This window comes from Tenrec ecaudatus, chromosome 1 (genome assembly GCF_050624435.1).
Source record: "Tenrec ecaudatus isolate mTenEca1 chromosome 1, mTenEca1.hap1, whole genome shotgun sequence".
Lineage (NCBI taxonomy): Eukaryota > Metazoa > Chordata > Mammalia > Afrosoricida > Tenrecidae > Tenrec > Tenrec ecaudatus.
This window is the reverse complement of record NC_134530.1, coordinates 94,825,598-94,848,706: the sequence shown is the minus strand read 5'-3', so window position 1 is coordinate 94,848,706 and position 23,109 is coordinate 94,825,598. Positions and strand designations below refer to the sequence as shown.

At 41.2% G+C, this 23,109-nt stretch overlaps 1 protein-coding gene across 1 annotated transcript in view; it reads right to left on the bottom strand.

Moving 5' to 3' along the window:
• Positions 1-16,097, bottom strand: part of IL23R (interleukin 23 receptor) — an 82,510-nt gene extending 66,413 nt beyond the window's left edge. The window contains exons 1-3 of the mRNA XM_075540010.1: positions 16,028-16,097; positions 12,881-13,177; positions 2,947-3,070 (exon numbers count right to left, since the gene is read on the bottom strand). Of these exons, the coding sequence (XP_075396125.1) occupies positions 2,947-3,070; positions 12,881-13,177; positions 16,028-16,097 (491 nt within the window). The remainder of the gene's footprint in view (positions 1-2,946; positions 3,071-12,880; positions 13,178-16,027) is intronic.
• Between the last annotated feature and the right edge of the window lie 7,012 nt (positions 16,098-23,109).

Here is a 23,109-nt window from a genome sequence, read left to right as displayed (position 1 = left end):
ATCAGTTAATGTGGAAATTACAGTAATTAATAACCAAGGATCTAAAATACAGTAATAACCAAGAGTTTCTTGCCACCTCAACCACAAAACTCATTATTCTAAGTCAATCAACTCTGTCGTGAGAGGGAAAGAGATCTTTCTTGTAGTTCATGAAATGGACGTTGTCATCTTGATTTTTCCAACTCATGAGAGTGCCTTCAGTTCATTGCAAGATGAGTTGGTATTGGCTTTTCCTTTCCAACTGGCCTGTTTCTATAGAAGTTCATACTTTGAATTCGCCAGAAGGGAAACATAAACCATCTGTTTTTATGCTACCTACACATTTTTTTGTGTCTCCTGAAAAATGCACAAAATCCACTTAACCAGCACTCAATCAATTCAGAACAGGATTGTTGCTCTAAATTGACAGTAGTTTATTGTGACATTTCAGGGACTTGTAGATGGTTAATGCACTTGGCTGGCTAACTGAAAGACTGAAGGCTTTCATTTACCCAAAGGTGCCTTGAAAGATAGTTCTAGTGATATATGTATTTTTTAATCAGTCACTGAGATTTATGTGGAGCATAGTCCTGCCCTGACATACATGAAGATTGCCATGAGATAAAATCAACTGGATGGTAGCCGATCTTGTTGTGAATTGCGTGTGTGTGTGTGTGTGTGAAGGAAATATCTGTTTCTAGTCATCAGAATAATCCTTCAACATGTATTTGTAGAGGACTTACTGTGTGCCTAATAGTTACAGGTTGGACTACTAACCAGTAGATCAGCAGTTCAAAACCACCAGCTCCTCCTCAGGAGCAAGATGAGGCTTTCTACTCCCATGAGGAGTTACAATGTCAGAGCCCCACGGGGACACTCTTACCCTGTTCTATACGTTTGCTTTGAGTTAGAAGTCACTCAATGGAAGTGAGTTTGCTTTGGGAATGGGGAGAGGGTGCGTTTGCTTGTTTGTTTATTTGTTTGTTTGTTTTGGTACTATGTGCCAGGAGCCCTGGTGACACTATCCAGTGAGCGTTGAACTGCTAACTGCAAGGCTGGTGATTCAAGCCTACCAGCAGCTCTGCGGGTGAAAGCTGAGACTTCCTTCTTCAATAAAGACCAACAGCCTCAGAAACCCTCCATAGAGAGGGAGCCCATGAGTTGGGATTGGCTCAGCAGTGGGTCCAGGAGCACTATGTTCCAGGCTCCATTCTCCAAAACACTCACTGCACTGAGTTGGTTTTGTCTAAAGGACGGGTCTAACTGCCTCTGTAAGTTTCTAAGACAGTAACTCTTTAGGAGTAAGAACTTTCGTCTTTCTCCCACATAATGGCTTGTAGTTTTGAACTTTTGACCTTGTGGCTAGCAGCCCAATGTGTAACCCACTACATCACCCAGGGTTCCTTTAGGCCCCACACAACTTAAAGACTAGAGCAGTGAATAAAACAAAACATCTTTGTCTTCATGCAGCTGACATTCTGCTCCTAGGAGAATGAGTGAATTAACTGTTGGGATATAGACGTAAAATAGCTGGCAAATGAAACTCATTTAATAAGGCACATTCAACAACTCTTTATAACTGCACAATAATTACATATCAACTAGATAGCCATCAGTCCAAAATCACACCACTTGAAAATAATGTCAATAAGCTTATTTTTTACATTATCCAATAAATGATCTTTTATGACTTTCGTTAATCTCCTTCCTCTTGCAAATTAACCACGATGTAAGAATAAATCTAACCAGTCTAAACTGGTTCATACCGGATGCATGTATCTCACAGAATGTTACCGGGGGTTCCATGATTTGGCACATATGCATGGCAAACAGTCAAAGCCCAATAAGTGAATTTTTAAAGTAGCTTCTGAAAATTTTAGGATTAACCATGGGGGCGGGGGGAGAAGGGGTGCTGAGTGACCAGGGGTATACGTCAAAGAGATTACAAAAGTTTTTTGTTTTGTTTGTTAATTTAATGAATTAAGTAAAATAAAAAACATGAACATAATAGGGTGACCAGCTTGTCCTGGTTTTCCTAAGACTTTCCTGATTTTAGAACTAAAAACCCCACACCCCACGACATTGGACGGGCTTTCATAGCCACCAAATATGAGACTTGGGGACGTAATTAACAATGACTAGCTTTCATTATTGAGTGCTAGCTATGGATTCGGCACTGAGACACACTGTTTAAAAGGCAAGCTCCCCTGAAATAGAACAAACCTGTGCATTTGCGTCTGTTTTTAGTTCTGCTTTAAACACAGAAGGATTATATATTTCAAATGTAGTTTGTAGAGATTAAGTAAATTGCCTAAGCACTAGAAGGAGGAGAGAGCTGGGATTCAAGCTTAAGTACTTTTAAGACCCTGCCTACCAGTTACCTACCAATAATCAATCCAAAAGCCAAACCAGATTCTACTCATGGTAACCCCATGTGTGTCGGTGTAGAACTATACTTAATAGGGTTTTCAGATGGATTTCCCAACAGCATATTACCAGACCTTTCTTCTAAGGTGTCCTTGGGTGCTTTTGAACCTACAACCTTTTGGTTAGTAGGCAAGTGTGTAACCCTTCATGCTGTTCAGGGACTCTATCAATGATTAACTCACTGCCATCAAGTCAATCCTGGCATATAGAGATCTGTACAACAGGATCGAAGAGCCCTTTTAGGTTTCTGAGGCTGTAAGTCTTTATGGGAACAGAAAGTATCACCTTTCTCCCACAGAGTGACTCGTGGATTAAGCTGAGGACCAACTTGTAACCGGCTCTACCCCCAAGGCTCCTCTTCTCAATGATAAGAGGGGCAGAAACCCTGTCCTAGAACGCATTACACTATAGGGTGAAAGCACGAGAGGCTCCGTAGGGAATGGGTAGCTTCATTGATTATAGCTTTACTGTGATTTCTTGGATCTAGAGTAAACTGAAGTACAATTGATTGCGTCTGTTAAATTGCTAAAAGGAACTTACCTCTTCACATGCACCATATATTTTGTGTCAATGTAGGTGAGCTTCCCGATATTCCATGTACAAGTCATGCTGTCTGAATACTCATAAATGACACAGGTTACATTGGCAGGAACATCTGGTGGATCTGCAACAAAATGCACCAGTTAGGTTTTTCAAAACACACACACAGCCCCATGAATGTCCTGACAAATTCGTTAGTCCCTAAACTGTCAGTGTGTGTGTTTGGCAGCCATCCCGCTGAGGGTTGTACTGCGGTGACTTGCAGGTTGCTGTGATGCTGACAGCCACGTTAGCGGTGTTTCAAAGACCAGTAGGGTCATCCACGGTGGAGAGAGCTTCCAGACGAAGACAGAGTCAAAAAGGGGTCTGAAGATCTGCTTCTGAAAATTCATCCATGAGAACACAGAACGCTGTAGAAGGCTTTCTGCGATGGTCCTGGGAGCTGAGTACCCTAGTTTGGAAGATACTCAAAATATACAATAACATGGACTTACTTATGCCCGTGATCAAGAAGATGTGCAGGAGCAGACAACATGCTACATTATACATAAGGGATGGATTGTACAACATTACACACACACACACACACATCAAACCTTGCCTCGGAGTCAATTCTGACTCCTATTGACCTGGCCCAGAGTTCCTAAGACTAAATATTTATGGGAGCAAACAGCCTCATCTTTCTCCTTCTGGGAAATTGGTTGATTTGAACCACTGATCTTCAGGTTCGCAGCCCAAGACCTAACGCACAGTGCCATTATAAATCGTAGTTCTCTTGACTACTTACTGTATCTGGAAAATCAGGTCAATTGCACATCACATGCTTCTTTATTTCATCCCTACCACTTTATTTTTCAAAAACCATCTTGCTTTGAAATATTGATCCTCTCTTTTGTATACTTTACTATGTTTTTCACTTTGGGGGGACTATTAATATGAGATTTCCTCACAACGACAAAATCCGAATGCCTCCGATCTCACATTCTGTGTTCCATCAGGATGCCCTCTGATATGTCTTTCTCTCTTCCTTGACCTCCCATTTACTCTCGTATCAATCAGGCAGACTTTTGCTCCTTTAATCCCATCAAACCATGTACTAAGATCATTAATGACTTTCCAGTCAACATAGGAGTCTACTCTAGAACATATTTCACGACCCATTTTAAAAAGTGCACGCTTGGAGGATTCTATTTCAAGATGATCTCTCTCTCTCTCTCTCTCTCCTGCTTCCTCTCTCTCACCTTTCTCTGCAGTCATGTTATGGTGAATACATTTCATTGGCTACGATCGCTCCCTTTCAGCACAAACACCTCTCCTTACTCCCTGCCCCATTTCTGCCCAGCTTTGTTTTCCTCTGGGGGTTGGAATCACCAGGCTCTACACCAGTGGTTCTCCACCTGTAGGTCGTGAAGCCTTTGAGGGTTGAACGACCCTTTCTTAAGAGTCGCTAAGACCATTAGAAAGTGTATATTTCACAATAATAAATATTCCACAATATAGAATTACATATTGGTTTTGTGATTAATCACTTTAATTATGTTCAATTTGTAGCAATGAAAATACATCCGGTATATCAGATATTTACATTATGATTAATAAGAGTTACAGTAATGAAGTAGCAATGAACATAATTTTATGGCTGGAGGTCACCACAACAGGAGGAACTGTATTAAAGAGCTGCAGCATTAGGAAGGTTGAGCCCCACTGCTCTACACAGAGGTGGGCTTTTGAATCAGAGTTACTTCCTTTGAATCAGAGTTACTTCCTCTGCGGATCCACATGACTCTGTATAAGCCATTGAGAATTCTACAAACGCTTTTTCTGGAGCCCCTGAAAACGAGATTCTTCCTTCTGTGTCCCTGCCGCTGAGTGCCCTGTGAGCTGTGAGTAGCTAGTGTCCATCCTCCCGTCCTCGTCAAACAGCCCTTCTAAGAATGAAGCCAACACAGGAGAAAACACAACCTAAGAGATGAGAAAAGATAAGCATGTCCTCACGACATCGTCAGAGCCCTTGGGACCTCAGAAACCTCAGCAGCTACAGCGCTGCACCTGTCACTTTCAGTTCTATGATCCGCCAATAATGAACCCAGATCAAGATGAAAAAAAAAAAGCAATATGAAAACAGTGAGTATTTATCATACACTCACTTTGCAGGCATGGCTCTCTCTGTTTGCCCCGACATGTGCGTTGCTCCCTGGGAAGCTTGACTACTCAGAGCACAAAACGGCAAATGGCAGAACAGGCTCACGAGGAATACAAGCAAAGACATCTACGCAGGACGCGCCAAGGTTAATCTGAAATGCAAATATACTCCGGTGCTTCCTCTGCAAATCTGCTATTGAGGATATTACTGCTAAATAAAATAGATGGCAAATGACCCACGCTGCAAATCGAAGCAAGAGTAGAGGAGATTTTAGCCTATCAACATGGCAAAGATTTTGGAAAATGACAATATAGTGTTGGAATGGACTTGGGGAAACCTGCAGCGGGTCGCTGGTGGGTGAAATTCAGTACAGCCTCTATGGAGAGCACTTCACCGGTTGGTACCACAAACCTTAGAAGAAGGGGCAGTATCTTGTGGTCCACTCACTGAACACTTAGGAATGTATCTCAAAGCAAATGCTCATAGAGGTACAAGATATTTTGCTAACAGGATGTGCAATTTAAAAGAATTATTATGAGTAATAAAGCTGAACCTTCATATCCCAAATGGTGTCTCAATAAGCTATAGTAGTTTCATTGAAAAATAATTCACTGCCACCGAGTTGATTCTAACTCATAGTGAGTGACCCTACAGGACTGAGTGGGACTATTCCCATGGGTTTCTGAGAGTTAATCGCTTAGAGAGCAGACAGCCTCGTCTTTCTCCCTTGGAGTGATTGTTGGGTTCAAATGGCTGACCTTGGGGTTAGCAACTCAATTCATAGCCTACTACCCCACTAGGAATCTTTTAGCCTATTCATACATAAAACATATTAAAGGTTAATGTGATTGGAGACAATTTAACATCCTAAAAAGTACATGGTCTTCAGAGGGCACTGGATCTCAGCGTCAATAGTTCAAACCACCAGAATATTCTCAGAAGAGAGATGAGTCTGTCCCCTCCCATAAGGATTCACAGTCTCAGAAACCTTATGTGTGATCACTATGAGTCAGAATCAACTTGGTGGCAATAGGTGTGTTTTTAGAGCCATGTCAATCTAATTAAAAGATATGTATGATAAGGTGAAAAAGCAGTTGGCCAAATACCATCTTGTGTTGGTCTCATTTGAGAGAAAGACTAACACTTGAATGACATACCTCAAATTATTCAATACTGAGTGTGTCAGTAGTGAGATTTAGAGGGGTTGTGAAGACTATTTGGGGGGCTGGCCTAATTTTCAAAATAACCTGCCACGTTGAAATGCAATTTGATTAAGCAATTAAAGTTGACAGGCATTGAGGACACATTAAATACTTTAAAACATTCTGGTGAGTTATAGCACTGAGCGGCAAAGGTGGGTTCCAAGGAGGACACAGAGAATCTTAAGTTTTATTTGAGCGAGAAAGCAGGTGTTAAGGATTGAACTCTATCTCCTAAAAATATGCGTTGTAAATCCTAACCTCTATTCCTGCGGTTATAATTCCATTTGGGAGCGTCTTTGCTATGTAGTGTTGAGGCAGGATCCGCGAGGCTAGTGAGTGCCTGTCGGATATAAAAGGCAGTAAGCACACGCTCACTGAGACAGGGGAAGCCTTGGGAAGCTCACCCAGGAGCACGAGTTCAGAAGCAATAAGAACCTTCCTCCAGAGCTGACACGGGCAGAAAGCCTTCCCCAGCGCCCGCATCTTGAATTCATACATCTAGCTCACTACATTGCGAGAAAATTCGTTGCTGGTCTTTAAAGCCACTCCCAGGTGGTATCTCTGTTCTAGCAGCACGAGATGACTGAGAACGGGAGCCCTGGTGGGCCTTCCAGGTCAGCATTGGGTTGCTAATGGCAAGTTTCGTGGTTCCAACACCAGCATTCTGAGGAGAGAGATCAGGTTGTTTTCTCTCACAAAAATTTAAATCCCTAGAGAGTCGAAATGAATTTGGAATTGGCTTGATGACAAAGAGTAAAACAGCAGCTTAAATTTAAATCATTTTAGATGTTATGGGTCATGGCTCCTCACTGATCACCGTGGTATGTGGTGGTCATTTGTCTTTTGCTTTTTTCCTCAACCTGTGGATCTCAACCTGTGGGTGGCGACCCCTTTTGGGGTCAATGATCCTTTCACAGGGGTCACCCAATTCATAACAGTAGCAAAATGACAGTTATGAAGTAGAAATGAAAATAATTTTGTGGTTGGAGGTGGTTACCACCACTTGAGGAACTGTATTCAAGGGTCGCGGCATGAGGAAGGTTGAGAACCACTGAGATCAAGATTGCCATTGGTTTGGTCAGCGCAAATGGCAACTGGCAACGTTTTGAACTATGCTATCCTTTCTATAGTAAATGAATGCTCAGAGTCGCAATGGTCTGGTGGTAAAAGATTAAACTGACTACTAAGTCAACTACTGTAAAGCACAGTATGACTATTTCTCTAAGTGAAGTTATGTAAAGCTAGAACTATGAGTATGGTTATGAAAAATAATCATAAGATAAGACTTCATTGCCAGGTTGATGTCAAAGAATAGAAAAACCCGAGTCCTTGAGTGGTCCAAATGATTTTTGCTTGACTACTAACTGAAAGGTTGATGGTTCTAACCCACCCAGGAGTGCTGAGGAAGGAAAACCTGGAGATAAGTTTCTATGGAAAATTATAGCCAAGAATACCCTACAGAGTGTGTCTACTCATGGGGTGACCATGCATCAGAATGGATGTAAGGTTTGGGGTTGTTTGTTTACAGTCAGATATTATAGATTGCCCTGAGATGTGAAAGGATTGAGTCTCCTCTTTCCTCCCAAACCCACCCCTCCCTTCTTAATGGAAAATATATCATTACTGCAGAATCCAGCTAGGGGTCCTTTTCTACTGTGAACTTCTTGAAGGCAGAGTCTGGACCTCCTTCATCTTTGTATTTCCGGTATCTAGTTCCTCATTGAAAGGCATTCTGGCGTCATAGTGGATACAGCTCTGTAACCGCAAGGTCTGTAGGCCATTTCCACAGGAGGAAGACTACGCTTTCTACTCCTGTGAAAGAGTTATAGCCTTGGAAACCCACACGGGAAGTTCTACCTACTGGATCACTGTGTGGACTCCCTGGTACTTAGTAACAACTCAGGGAGATTTCTTCAATGGATTGCTTAACTTCCTTAGTGAGATAGTAATGAGAAAGAACACAATTGTTTCTCACAAGGATCTCTCCGAATTCCTTACCTAAGGAGAGCAAGAGCCAGCCTTCTAGTATCAGTAGTGGTTATTCTTCACAGCAGTACTAAGGATGATTTCTCAGAGAGCAACTCTTTTATCACAGTAAACGCAGAAATGGTTAAAGTTTTGGGCACAGATCCTTAAAAATGTAACTAAATGATTAACGGGAAACTTAACCTTGTATGTAGCTTATTTTGCATTTGATATTTTAAATGAGAAAAGGCATTATGTAGGAAGTGGTTTATCCCATGATTGTTATGGTCTTGATAGAACAAATTTCCCATAGTATGTGTGTAATCTGGGGAAAAATTAGTAAGTACTTCACATGGAAAGTTCTCAAAGAGAGTTTACATTTCATAAATTACACACTAAAGCAGGACACCTTTTAAATGCTTTCAGCTACCTTTTCATGGAAAGCAATGACTCATTTATCGCCTCTCTAACTTTTATGATTTGTCTTCAGTACTCAGCGTACCACACAACCATTTGGTCTAAACCTTTGAAGATACATTGACACAGTAAAACCACTGGACAAATATCTTGTGACCAAAGAGGGTCAATGTAAGCCATGTGATTTCTAGAGAGCAACACAAACCATCTCATATATTGATTCAAGAGGCCCCTTCATTCACTACAAATGCAGAACCCAGGGTCCTACTCAGCTTGAATCCGGGTGTGAGCCAATTCTCACCTGGCAATGATGTGTTCACACTCAAATCCAAACCAAACTCACCACCATCAGGAGATTCCAATGCATAGCCCTTTCAAGTTTATGAAACTATAACCCCTTATGGGAGTAGAGATCGAGGCAAGAGCATAATAAGTTCATGGACACCGTGACCATCTTTCTAAGCAGCCAACAGCAGAATCGTTCTATTATATTGATCAAAAAACAGGAGGAATGGGAGGAAAGTCCATTCCTGGCCCGAAACTGTGTGTGATGCCAGGTTTCGGGGAGAGAACACCGGGCTGTGTAACTGGGAAAGGGGCTCATACTTCCTTAGCCTCATCTTGTTCTTCCGATACGAGGGGGAGAAAATCCATCTTTCCTCAAAGCTGTGCAGTAAGTTGCTTTTATGCCCCAAAAGAGGAAACGGTATCCCCTCCCCTAAAAAATGAGTAGCAGTTAGGTATTGAGGGTTGACTGTGTTTCCTGAGGATGTGGACAAGAGGGGCTTTCATACACCAGATAAGCTGTCTGCCTGTGGTTGCAACTCCCACAGTTTAGGACACGCTTACCAGTTTTTTATTAGTTTACGGTATATGCTTCTCAACTTTCTTCTTTGACCTCAAAATGCACTACTTTCCTTTCTCAATAGGTAGGCTCTCCCGAGCATAGCACTCCCTTTTAAAAAGCTTGCAATGTCAGGTGACCAGAGACGAGTCCGATAATCTCACTCTAGAACAAGCCTCTTGATTTTCAAGGCACAACATTCTAGGGACAGGTAGTGTGTCCAGTAATCTGGCTCCTGTGGACTGGAAGTGAGAATGAAGCAAGCTGGTTTACAAATTCCGTTTGATTGTCAAATGCATGCAGAAGGCGAGCAAACCAGTTTTCCATCCCTCACTGGAAACAATCACAGGTGCCCATTTTCATAGAGAATGACTCTCTGAATTAAAACAGTGCTGAAAGGATTTATCTATCCTTCAAATTTGGAGACTCTAGAATTAAGTATAGAATTATACGAGTCAGCCATATTACCATAGTAACATAACATAAACACCTTCCTCATACAACGAAGGCAAACTGAATTTAGCATATATGTTTAAGATTACCTTGACTAAATATTTTTCTTGATTAATAATTATAATAACAGACATGGTGGGAGCAATGAGATTAGGAGCCAGGAGATGGTGTCAGAATCTCGTCATGCAGATTTTGCTCGTCAAAATTATTTAAATTGGAGGCTTTCTACAACCAGTACTATTAGCCCAATTAATTGAGACTCAACTTGGTTCAGCAACATGCCCAAAGTCACATACCTGGTGAGGTGTGTATCTGGAACATAAAGCTAGGTTTGGGGCTGTATTTCTCACTAAATCAAAGCATCAAAATTTCTCCATAGGATCTACTACAACACTGATGACGTTAATACACAAAACAAACAAAATGCCATCATTTTCAATTTGAGGATATTGAAGTAGAACTCAGATATGTTCTGGGTGGCCAAGGTTCCAAACCCAAACCACACTCCCACCGTCTCATAGGACAGGATAGAACCGTTCCTTCGAGTTTCTGAAACTATGACTCTTTACAGGAGTAGAAAGCCTCATCTTTCTCCCTCAGAGTGGTCGGTGGCTTCAAACTGCTAACCTTGTGGTTAGCTACCCAACGCATAGCCATTGCATCATCAGGGCTTCTTAAACTCACTGCCATGGAGTCAATTCTGACTCAACGACTGTAGTGGTTACATAGTGGACTGACACGCCTAGGTAAACAGTACTAAACCATCAGCTGCTCCTCAGGAGAAAGATGAAGCTTCCTACTCCTGTTAAGAGTTACAGTCTCAGAAACCCAGAATATAATTCTACTCTGTCTGTAGGAGAGCTACGACACAGGAGAACTGGACCATCGTAGATGTTAGAGTTAGATAGCAGAAAATACTCTGCATTCACCATTCCTAGTCATGATGTTCATGTTCTCATTGCCATTGAGTCAATTCTGACTCATAGCATTCTTGTAAGATGGGGCAGAACTGTGGATTTTTTTCTCCCATAGAGCAACTAGGTAGAACCACAGTGCGTAGCCCACTAAGCCACTCGGGCTCAGGCTTCCAATTCATTGTCATTAGGTGCATCGAGTCAGCTCCAACTCGTAGCAAGCCTGTGCCCTGCTCCATCCTCGCAGTTAGCCTTCTGTTTGAGCTCATTGGTGCAGCCACTGTGCCCATCCATCTCATCAAGGGCCTTCCTCTTGTTTGCTGCCCTTCCACTTTACCAAGCATGAGGGCCTTCTCCGGGGACTTGTCTCTCCTAACAACGTGTCCAGAGTACATGAGATGAAGATTCACCATCCTGGTCTCTAAAGAACATTCTGGTTGTACTTCATCCAAGACAGATTTGTTGGTTCTCTTGTCATTCCATGGTACTTTCAATATTCTTAGCCAGTGCCATAATTCAAACATGCCAATTCGTATTCATTAGCTATTCCTTGTTTGTCATGCGCCACACCTTGTTTGTTACAAATACTTCCGACTCATGCTGCTGTTGGGTTAGATGCTCTTCTGGCTTGTGCCCTTCCCTACCCCTGCCCCACCCCCGTGAACAGTAGGACCCAAGCCCTCCAGGCCCTACCTCATCCTTACAATGGTTCTCATATTTGAACCCATCGAAGCAACTACTGTACAGTCCATCTTGCTGAGGACGTTCCTCCTTTTTGCTGCCCCTCCACTTTACCCAGCATGATGTCTTTCCCAGTAGCATGTCCAAAGGACGTGAGGTGAAGTTTCTCCATCCCAGCCTCAGAGGAGCATTCTTACTTCTGTCCATCTTCCAAGACAGGTCTGTTTATTCTTTTTGGCAGTCTATAGTACTTTCACTCTTCTCCCAACAGGGTAGTTCAAACCATCAATTCTTCTGCTGTCTTCCTTATTCAATGTCTAACTTTCATGTGCATATGTGGTGATGGAAATACCATGGTGATGACTCATAGCAACCCTACAGAGCTGAGGAATGGATCAGATGCGCACTTTCCTTTTTTCAGCGTTCCCACTAACATTCTTCATTCCTGTACCTCACCAACTTGTTCCCTGAAGTCACTTCAGTTTGCAATCCTATGTTAAACCCAGAGAATCCCTGCTGGCTCAGTGGTTAAAGCACGTAGCTGCTAACTAAAAGGCCCATGCTTTGAACCCAGCCACTCCATGGTGAAAATATTTTGCCGTTTGCTTCCTTAAAGATTTCAAAACCGAACCAAACTCCCTGATGCCTATTTGATTTTGACTCATCGAGGCCCTGCCTAGAGGACAGAGCAGAATTGCCCTGGTGGGTTTCTGAGACTCGCCTTTTCCCGGCGTGGAAAGCCTGGTCTTTTCTCTTGTAACTCTTTACCAGAGCAAAAAGTCTTCGGCTTTTCTCCCACAGAGTGGTTGGTGGTTTCCAACTGTTGACCTTGAGTTTCGCAGTGCAATGGATGACCCACTAGCCACCAGGGCTCCCATAAAGTCACCACCTTGAAATCCCTGTGGGGAAGTTCTACTCTGCCCTACAGGAGTCTGACTAGATGTCAGTAATCTTTCAGGAACTTGGGGGACTTCTGTGGTTTCTTATTCATCCATGTGAATGTGAACAGCATCTATGTGAGCCTGTTTTAGACAAGACGGGCAATCCCTCAGGAGTGCTGGTGATGCAGTGGGTGAGTGCTGGGTTGCTGAACAGCCAGGGGCTTTACCCACTAGTCACTCAATGGGAGAAAGATGAGGTTTTCTGCTCCCATAAAGATAGATTCATAGTCTCTGAAACCCTACAGAGCAGTTCTGTTGTGTGCATTGGGGTCTCTGAAATCTGCTTGATGGCAGTGCGTTGGGGTTTAGGGTAATTACCAGGGACTTTTTAGACTGTCATTCATTTGGGATCTCCAGTACACTCCAACACTTACAGCCAGAAGAGATGTCTTTCCCACATATCAGCGTCTCCTTCGCATAACCAGGACACTCGGCGGTGCAGTACAGAGACGCGCGGGCTTCCAGGAAGTTGTCATACCAAAGGCGAGCTGTTGTTTCATTTATTCTCACCACTTGAGAGCCTTGACGGATGTAGTTTTTATAAAAATAAAATTTTCTTGGTTGGCAGTTCTTAATTTCTGCTTGACAATATATGGAAATATTCATACCCATCTTAAAAATTGTGGCTGGTTCTACCCGGATGTGGCCAGAGCAGCTTATAGTTGTCATTCCTGGAAATAAAATGAGAAAATTAGAAATCCTGTGTAAAAAATTAAGACAATATTCTGAAAGACGATGCTGTTGCACTTGAAAAATTTTTAAATGAATTAAACTATTTTCATTGAAAGAACCCATTTTAGAACTAAGTCGTTTCCCGCCCCCCCCCCCAAATCGGTTAATTGAACACTGTGTAATTTTATCAGGCTCCTCTTGCCTTTATTAGCGTAAACCCAAGATAAGAGTCAGCCTTTAAACTTCACTAATTTGCTAAATAGCGGAGCTTCTAACCAGTTCATTCCAGCTCTACTCTTTGCTGAGAATTTGCATTTCCATGTCAGATAAGACACTGAATCAGAATCTGGGGGGAAATGGCCAGTGTAAAGCCGGCTAAAGAGCAAATATAAGTAGCTTTCCTATTTTAAATCCTGTCCTCAATTGCACAATCACTCTTTTATTCTCCTGTAGCGATATTGGCTGCTTCCCTTAGAACATTTTGCATCTAATGGATAAAGTCATACTCTTACCAAGGGTAAAAACCTATTGCTTGATAGCCAATTAAAATTTAACATAGTTTAGTAATATGAGGACATGTTCAGAATACATTATTGAGTTTTTAAAAAGCAAGTTACAAAAAGTTATATTTTAACACAGATACAATGTTACAAAGAAATAAATGGAAGAAGGAATTAAAGCAAAATACACTAAGGTAACAGCAATGATAATCTCTGTATTGGGTTAATTTTATCCTATTTTAATGACATATTTTTTAGTTTAAGTATTTTAAAATTTTAATAAAACACTAATCATTAATGGATAGGATTCCAGTTTTTTAAAAAGACTGTCTTTAGAATACAAAGCTTACAGAATTACCTTGTGTAGTATAAATGTCATTAAATATTTCTATTTAGATAGTAAATATATGCATGTCGGTTATTTTAAACAGTTAAGTTACATAAAATGCCCCAGTTCAGGGTTAAGCACTCAGCTGCTCACTAGGAAGCCAGTCGTTTGAATTCACCAACTGCCCTGCCAGAGAAATAAGCTGCGGTCTGTTCCCATCTAGTTCACAGGCTAGGGAACTCTGTGGGGCATTTCTACTCTCTCATAAAGGGTTACTCGAAATTGGAATCCATTCTTGGGCACACAATGACAACAACTGTTGAAGTCATAGTAAAAAAACCCAACCCCGTAATCAATAGGAAATTGCTGCCAAAGATATAAAGAACTTTTAAGATACATCTGGCTACTATAAATAAATTCAACAATAATTCAAATTCAGATAAACTACATATTCAACACCGAAAGAAACAGATTCTACCATGGGACCACTGTGAGTCGTCTGTGAGAATATGTGGAACATGGTAAAGATGTCAGACCTAGATTTGGTTAAATACTGCCCTGGTTTTCAAAAATGAAAGCTAAAGGAACCTCAGAAACTCAGTCTCACCAAGCTTCACAATATTGAGGCAGGAATTAGTAAGGTGATGATTTTTTTTAGTATAAAGGGGGGAAAAACATGAATCAATTGAATATAATGTGGATTATATAATATAATGAAATGAATCACATGAGTATAATGTGGATTATATAAGCCATGCCAAGACACATAAATATCACATTTTATTTTAATAGGATTATTAAAAGTGCTAAGCACAATAGTTTTTATTGAAAGGGGGTGCTATGTTCAAACAGAAAACTAGAGGGGACTGTAGTCTAGATACTATCAAAAGCAGGCTGAACAATGATTCCTAATGGACATCTGTTCAGGACATCATACCCTAAAGACTTGCCTTGTTTCTCTCTGATTCTCTATCCATCATTTGAATGCATTAAAGTGTTGTTATTAGTAGTTATAACTTGCAGATTTGAAGAATCCTGGAAAGGTTGCTGGTGTCTTGTTCCCTTGAGCCTTGAGTAATGAATCTCTGTTGAATATTGGGAAGTATTCTAGACTGTCCTGCTGAAGAGTCCAGTCTCCATCTTTGTCATAATATGACCCCAATCTTTCTGTAGTTCCTATTCTTAGTTACTTAAATAACCTAGAGAACTCTCCTAAGAATAGGACCATATCTTGCTCTTGTCTGACTCCTAGTCATTGAATCTCTAATTCCTATGCAAGATTTTATTTTTAAAAAGGAGTTGATGCTCACTCCACTCCAATTCATGTATGCCAGAGTAGTACTATGCTCCGTATAGTTTGACTGCGCTTTCAGAAGTAGATCTCCAGGCCAAGCCTCTAACTTCCCACCCAATAGCCGAGCATTTTGCCCATTCCCACCATTCAGGGACTCCTTTTAACCCCAAAGGAAATTCTTAGATACCGACAGCTGCCCTGCCATAACTTCTGGCAATCCCCTTCCTGGCCTTGGGTGATACACCTCAGCCTGTCTCTCAGGACTCCGTGCTATCTCATGATGCCAAGTGTTGGTGTGAATTAAAATCATTCAGAGCACATAGCTGCATGGCATTAAGTCAGGCACATCACAACCATTAACAGAAACCTTGTTGAACTAAACTCAACTTTTTGTTGGGTTATCTTATAACAGTTAAAGTCATTCAAAGGCAGTGCATGCCACCACAGACTAGTGTTTTCCTTCATGGAAACCCTCATATACTGGTTCAAGGACTGTCCCTTCATATGGAGCAAGGCTGCACCTGTTTTATCTCATATCATATCATTTTAATGTGCATACAATTTAGCCAATAGAATAACTTTAATATTCTTCAGATTCTGTCATTTTAATGTGCATATTATTTCTCTAATTGAATAGCTTTTACATTCTTCAGAAATTCTATCATAATGTCTTGAAGACAATAAACGTTCAAAAAAAAGGTAAAGATAGACATACAAAATACTGTACCTCCATGACACCAGTTGAAGAGGATGTAGAGAGCTATTACCACATCCCATTGAATTATGACCTGCTGCATGCCTGAAAGCAGGAAAATACATGGATTTTTCTCTTAACCCAATAAAAAATCAAAATAGTAACAATGTAACATATTTACAAGAAATAATGAAATGATTATACAGTTTTTTACAGAACATTATTCTCTTTGAGGAGAATCATTGCTTAGCAAGAAAGAAGATAGGGAAGGAGAAGGAAGCAAGGAAAAGAAGATTGGCCAGAGGGAGAAAGGAGGGAAATGAATGTCGCTGGTACATGAGGAAGTGCAAGGTCAATGAATTATTTAAATATGGCTCTTCTAGACCAAGTCTCCCTAAGTCCCACCCAGCAACCTCTTCTTGCATGGGTCTGGGTAAGGAGTGGGGGACTGAGAAGATTCACCTGTGAGCAACTCTGACTAGGATTCATTGTGATTTCCATCCTGTTAGATATAAAATGAGCCCTCTGAGAAGCAGGAGAGGAGATTCCACTATCAGCAAGAGCCAGAGCGGAGTGTATCATCTGGACCAAGAGATCCTCCTTGATCCAGAAGAGAACTGTGACCTCAGAGGAGCAGCATCAGAATCAGGAGCTAGAGCGTGCGACAAGTGGACTTCCCAGCCACAGAGCAAGTAAAGCTGAGGGCTCTCGAGCTAGAGTCTGGTGTGTGGAATGCTGTGCCTCTGGACATTTCATTACGGGAACTGCGTTTGCTGACTCGCAGAGCTGGAACGGAATGCCTTCATGCTAAGGCTTATGCCAGCGTGGCAGGCCCTTTGCACATTTATTAGTGGCCCTGAAAGAACTTTGTAAGGTATCCTAACTGAGCAACTATATCTTGACCAAGCTTCATCTGCATTGTAACCTGTTGTCTTCTTTTGTTAAACCTATAATTGTGAGCATTATCTGTCAGTTATATGTGGTCATTGCAATACTCAGTACCTGAAAAAGTAGACAAATTCATGTGTATGATGAGGAGGTCTGATAAGACATGGACAGGAATGCAAGGAAGTAGATTTCAGAACTTCAAAATAGACTATGAAGTATCTCAGTGGGATATATTTACCTTTGCTAAAATAATAGTTCTCCTAGTCTTTCTTATAAAAAATACTCTCTTCTCTAATTTCTGATGATGAATTCTCCTCCTGATCAGAATTACAAAGCTATCCCATCCTGAAAATATCAGTCTTTGCTGAGAAAAATATGAATAAAACAAAATCTCAGAACCCCCAGAGAGAAACTTTTCAAATGAGGACAGAAGTGAACAAGGCACATGTGCATCTATCACCTGCTAAACGTACAGAAAACCCTCTTACCCATAGGAACCTCCAAACAAATTGAGTAGAGAAGTTCAAAATTATATCCCCCTTAGTTTACAACTCAAATTACATTACTGTTAGTTCTATTGAATAATTTGATGATTTAACAACCCATTGCTATCAAGTCAGCTCTGATTCATATTATCCTATAATTTATAATAAACATTATTTTGTGATATTTATTTATTTAATAATACTTGAGCGTGAAGTTCACCTATAAAAGGATAGCAACATCATAAAACTCATGACTCATCAAAGAGCATAAAACATACATTTTTAAAAAATTGGTGATCCCATAAAACTAAACAAAATGTCACCACCATGGAACGAATTCTAACTCATATTCTCCAAGACACACTAGAAGTGCCCTCTTTGCACTTCCTAGACTTTTAAATCTTTCCAGAAGTAGATAGCTTTAACTTTCTTCTTTGAGATGGCTAATGGGTTTGAACTATTGACCTTGCAGTTAGCAGCTCAATGCATAGCCCACTACACTACAACAGCTCCTCTAGCTCATGTATGTAGAGTACACTTTCATACATTCTTAGCAAGAGTGGGTCTTTATAATTAATATACATAGCCATCCAGAGGTCTTCTCAGTTATAAGGTAACTCGTAACAGGATAAACACAATAGTGATTATTTAACAGGACTCAAACGATATAGGAGATTGACTTTCATCAGCAGCCACGGCATGAAATATTACTAGGACTTATAAGAGAAAGCAAGGCGACCCAAATATTTCTAGAGTACTTTTTAAGTTCATCATTGTCTCTTTACCTTTCAACTTGTTTGAAGCACATAATTCCTCTCTAGGGCCAGGCTGCTGCGCTTGTTGGTTGTGTCGTGGTTGTGTCTGTCCCTGCAGTCCGTCTGCCAGTCATCACTTCAGATTTTCAGCTATGAGCAAATGGAACTGTCAGCAGAGCCCTGACCTACATTTCAGATTCTTGAAGAGATGTTCGAATGGTCCATTGTGAAATGACTGGTGCTCGTGGCACTATTTGGGAAAACCCAGATTACTAAAATAGAACCGCTCTGTCGGGACTTTTTATTTTTCTCAGCTTATTGAAGATGATGTTTCTCCTCCAAGAAGTAGAGCACGCACTGTAAGACAGCAAAACCATGACAGTTTTAATTTGCAACTAACACTGATATTGACTATCCATCTTTTTGTTTTGTTTTGTTTTGTTAAAAGAAAGCAATTTTAAGGGCCCCTACTGGTTCACTCATTTAATCAAACAGCCTGTTGTTGTTTTAATCTATTATGTGCCAGGCATTGTTCTGGGCTTGATAAAATTGTGATTAATTGCAGGTCAACTTTTTGTTCTATTGTTCACAGTGGTTAAATTTGATTCAACTTCTTTGAAATGTTTTCATGGTTTAGCAAAAGACCACAAATTAAAAATGTATCAAGTATTTGATTTTACCCCCCTCCCAAATAGTTGATTTATTGTTAGTGGAAATCGACTCAACAGTACCTAAGAACAACAGGCACCGCCTCCTGGGGCCTTTCCTGGCATACCCTCCCTCTTGCCACACCCATTAGCGTTTGTTGAACATGTATTTAGGTGCTTTCTTCTACTGTAAATGGCACATCCCTCATCTCCTCTGTGGTGAGGAGTTTGTAAAGTGAGAACTTGGATGGTGTGGTTTTTTTTCTATTTTTATGTAAGAATGCCAAATTAGAATAACCTACAAGACCATTTCAGATATTCATATACTGGGACTCATTCTAGACAATTAAATCAGCATCTCTGTGGGAGTTGGGAATTGATATATATCTGAGTTTCCAATTGTAAGGAGCATCCACAGTTAAGAAATGCTGTATGTTGTGCATACGGGTGGCTTGGAAGACAACACAGAAGAAATGGCTACCAATTGGGTTTGAAAGATTAGCCAAACTGTCTATCAGCTTGCCATATGGGGCGGCTTGTATGATGCTGGGGTGTCTACGGCCCTGGTCTTTCAACGACCAGCTGGGTCACTCAAGGTGAACAGGTTGCAGCAGAACTTTTAGAGCTTACAAAGAAGAAATAAACTGTCCACTTCTGAGGAACTAGCCAATGAAAACCTTAAGAAAAGCAGCCAAACATAGTCAGACAATGAAAACCCCAGGAAGAGCAGCCACGTCTTTCCAGAGGCTGTGCCAGATGTTGGGCCTCTCGGGTCAGAAGGCCCTCAAAGCATGGCCGTAAAAACAAGAGCTGCCCTCGCAAGGTAGAGTTGACCATACTGCCCTGGATGGATGGAGGAAAGCCTTAAGGATCTTGTTACTGATGGGTGGGGGGTGTCTCAAAATGAGGAGAAAAGGTTACTAACAATTGGAGCTTGGAATGTGCTAAATATGAATCTTCTAGAAAAATTGAAAGTCATCAAAAATGAAATTAAATGCATAAAGATTGATATCCTAGCCTTCAGTGAGCTGAACTGCACTTGTATTGGCCATGTTGAATAAGGAAATCATATCGTGTCCTGTGCTGGTAATGAGACAGTCAAAAAGGCATTGCATTCATTGTCAAAATGGACGTTTCAAGATTTATCTTGAAGTATAATGCTGTCTGTGATAATATTATATCTGTCCACATACAAGGAAATCCAATCAGTACAACTATTTTTCAAATGTATCTACCAATCTCAAAAGCTAGTGATGCAGAAACTGAAGAATTCTACCAACTTCTTCAGCCTTAATTTGATCAAACGTGCCATCAAGTTGCATTGACAATTACTGGAAAATGGAATGCAAACATTATAAACAAAGAGCAAGGAATGGCGTTTGGGAAATGCAGCCTTGATGACAGAAACAAAGCTCGAGATGATAGATTTTTTTCAAGACCAATGACTTCATCACTGATAGCAATTTTCAACAATACAAATGTCAACCGTACAGGTGGAATTCTCTCCAGGTAGGATACACAGGAATCAAATTGACTACATTGGTGGGAAGAGATGATGGAGAAACTGAAAATCAGCCAATAAAACAAGGCCATGGGTTGACTATAGGACAGACCATCAATTGCCCATAAGTAAATACAGGTTGAAGCTGGAGAAAATTAAAACAAGTCTACTAGAGCCAAATTATAACTGTGTGCCTATCCCAGATGAATTTCAAGAACATCTCAAGAACAGCTTTTCTACAATGAACACTAATGACAGAAGACTTGATGAGCTGTTGGAGGACCTCAAGAGCATCATTCATGAAGAAAGCAAAAGGTCATTAAAGAGACATGAAAGAAAGAAAAGATCAAAGGGGATTTCAGAAGACACTAAACTTGCTCTTAATCATATAGTATCTAAGGCAAATGGAAGAAATGATGAAGTCAAAGAGCTTAACTGAAAATTTTAAAACGTAGCTTGAGAAGACAAAGTCAAATATTATCATGAAATGCAAAACCCCAGAGTTAAATAACCAAAAAAGGAAGAATATGCTCAGTATTATCTTAAACTGAAAGAATTGAATAAAAATTCAATTCTCAAGTTGCAATATTAAAAGACTCTATGGGCAAAACACTGAATAATGCAGGAAGCATCAAATAAGATGGAAAGAATACACAATCACTGCTCCAAAAAGAACTATTCCACATTCCACCATTTCAGAAGATAGTATATGAGCACAACCAAGGCTACAGGAATTGATGGAATATCAATTAAAATGTTTCAACAAGCACTCACTCACAAAACTCATTTATAGAGGTCTAAATACAGGCATGTACATATGTAAATATATTTTTATATGATGATTGGGATAATAGATCTATGTGCATATATTTATAGGTTTAGTATTTACGTAGCAGATGGCCATTGGGCCTCCACTCAAGTACTCCCTCAATGCAAGAACATTTTGTTCTATTAAACTGGCATTCCATGGTGCTCACCATCCCTGACACGATTGCTGAAGACAACGCAGGTGTATAAGCAAAGGTGATGAAGAAAGCTGATGGTAGCCGGCTATCAAAAGATATAGCATCTGGGGTCTTAAAAGCTTGAAGATAAACAAGCAGCCATCTAGCTCAGAAGCAACAAAGCCCACATGGAAGAAGCACACCAGCCTGTGTGATCACGAGGTGTCAAAGGGATCAGGTATCAGGCATCAAAGAACAAAAAATCAGATCATTGTGAATGAGGAGGAGTGTGGAGTGGGGACCCAAAACCCATCTGTAGGCAACTGGACATCCCCTTACAGGAGGGTTGCAGGGAGGAGACAAACCAGTCAGGGTGCAGTGTAGCAACGATGAAACCTACAACTTTCCTCTACTTGCTAAATGCTTCCTTTCCCCCTCCCCCCGCACCCCCACTATCATGATCCCAATTCTACCTTACAAATCCGGCTAGACCAAAGGATTTACACTGGTACAGATAGGAACTGGAAACACAGGGAATCCAGCACAGATGAACCCCTCAAGACCAGTGGTGAGAGTGGCGATACCGGGAGGGTGGAGGGAAGGTGGGGTAGAAAGGGGGAACCGATCACAAGGTTCTTGCCTTCATACAGCAGACCCAAGTTCATTGTCTGACATCGCACAGCTACTACCTGTCTTTCTGCGGAGGTTTGTGTGTTGCTATGATGCTGAACAGGTTGTAGGGTAAGAGCTTCTGTAAGGTCTCTCTCTCCGGGCTAAATTCCAACCTTGGTCCTTGGCTCCACACGAGAAAGATTTCATGCCAAAGCCTGGCTCGTGATCCAAATGAATTTAATGAGAGTTAAAAGAAGCATCGGGTTTTACGCGGCTCCCACAGGATTCCTTTGACCATGCGGCTTGGCAGAGACTGCTCAGGGTCACGCAAAGGTCTCTCTCCCAAGTTTCCTCCCACAAAGACGACCGGGCAAGACAAGCCCCCTCTCCCTCTTGGTTCCTGCCTTTTCAAGGATTCCCGGGGGAGGCGTGGTGAATGACCCCAGGTCGCTCCCATTGGCTGAATTGCAATCACCTGGCCCAGGTGGGCTGCTCCAGCTTTAACGCCCATCCGTGTCCACCGGCGGGAAAATGCAGCTTTGTACTATGCTGGCTCTCCTGGGCATGCGTCAATGGACAGCCCATCCCTGATGCTAGCTACCTGACACTTCCAGACTAAGACCAGGGGCTGGTGACTTCAAGAAATCCGCCAGTGAAAACCCTGTGGACCACAATAGTCTTGTCACATTGTACTTGGCGTTGGCACGAGTTTGCAGCTGGCCCAACCCTAGCTAATAACAACACCAACAGCCCTAACAGCCCCTTTAAGAACAGGAGTTTTTCACTTTTATAAAGTCCAGTTCTTAAGCTCTCATATGTATGTGATATAGAAAATCCCAAACAAGGTTGTTGTAAGGATAGTGACTTGACGGCGGTGGATTGTTAGAGATGGTATTGTTTCCTGCTTTCAGTGATTTATTATGAGTCATAAAAACACATTTATTTACTTTTTGGTGGGTAGCTGTTGTATTTGATAATCTTATAGGAGTTCCGCACTGAATCTAGTAGATGTTATCGAAGAAGCCCTGGTCGCGCAGTGGGTTACAGTTGAGCTTCTAACAGAAAAGTCATCAATTTGAAACCACCAGTTATCTCATAGGTTTTCTGCTACTGTGAAGATATCCCGCCTCAGAAACCCAAAGAGACCTGTGAGGGTACCAGCCCCTCACTACTATTCACTGGTTCGGTAGATGCAAGTGTACAGTTATGATATATAAAGATTATAGTAAAGTCATAGAGAATAGGAGAGGTAGGAGAAAGAGTAAGAAAGCAGACACATTTCA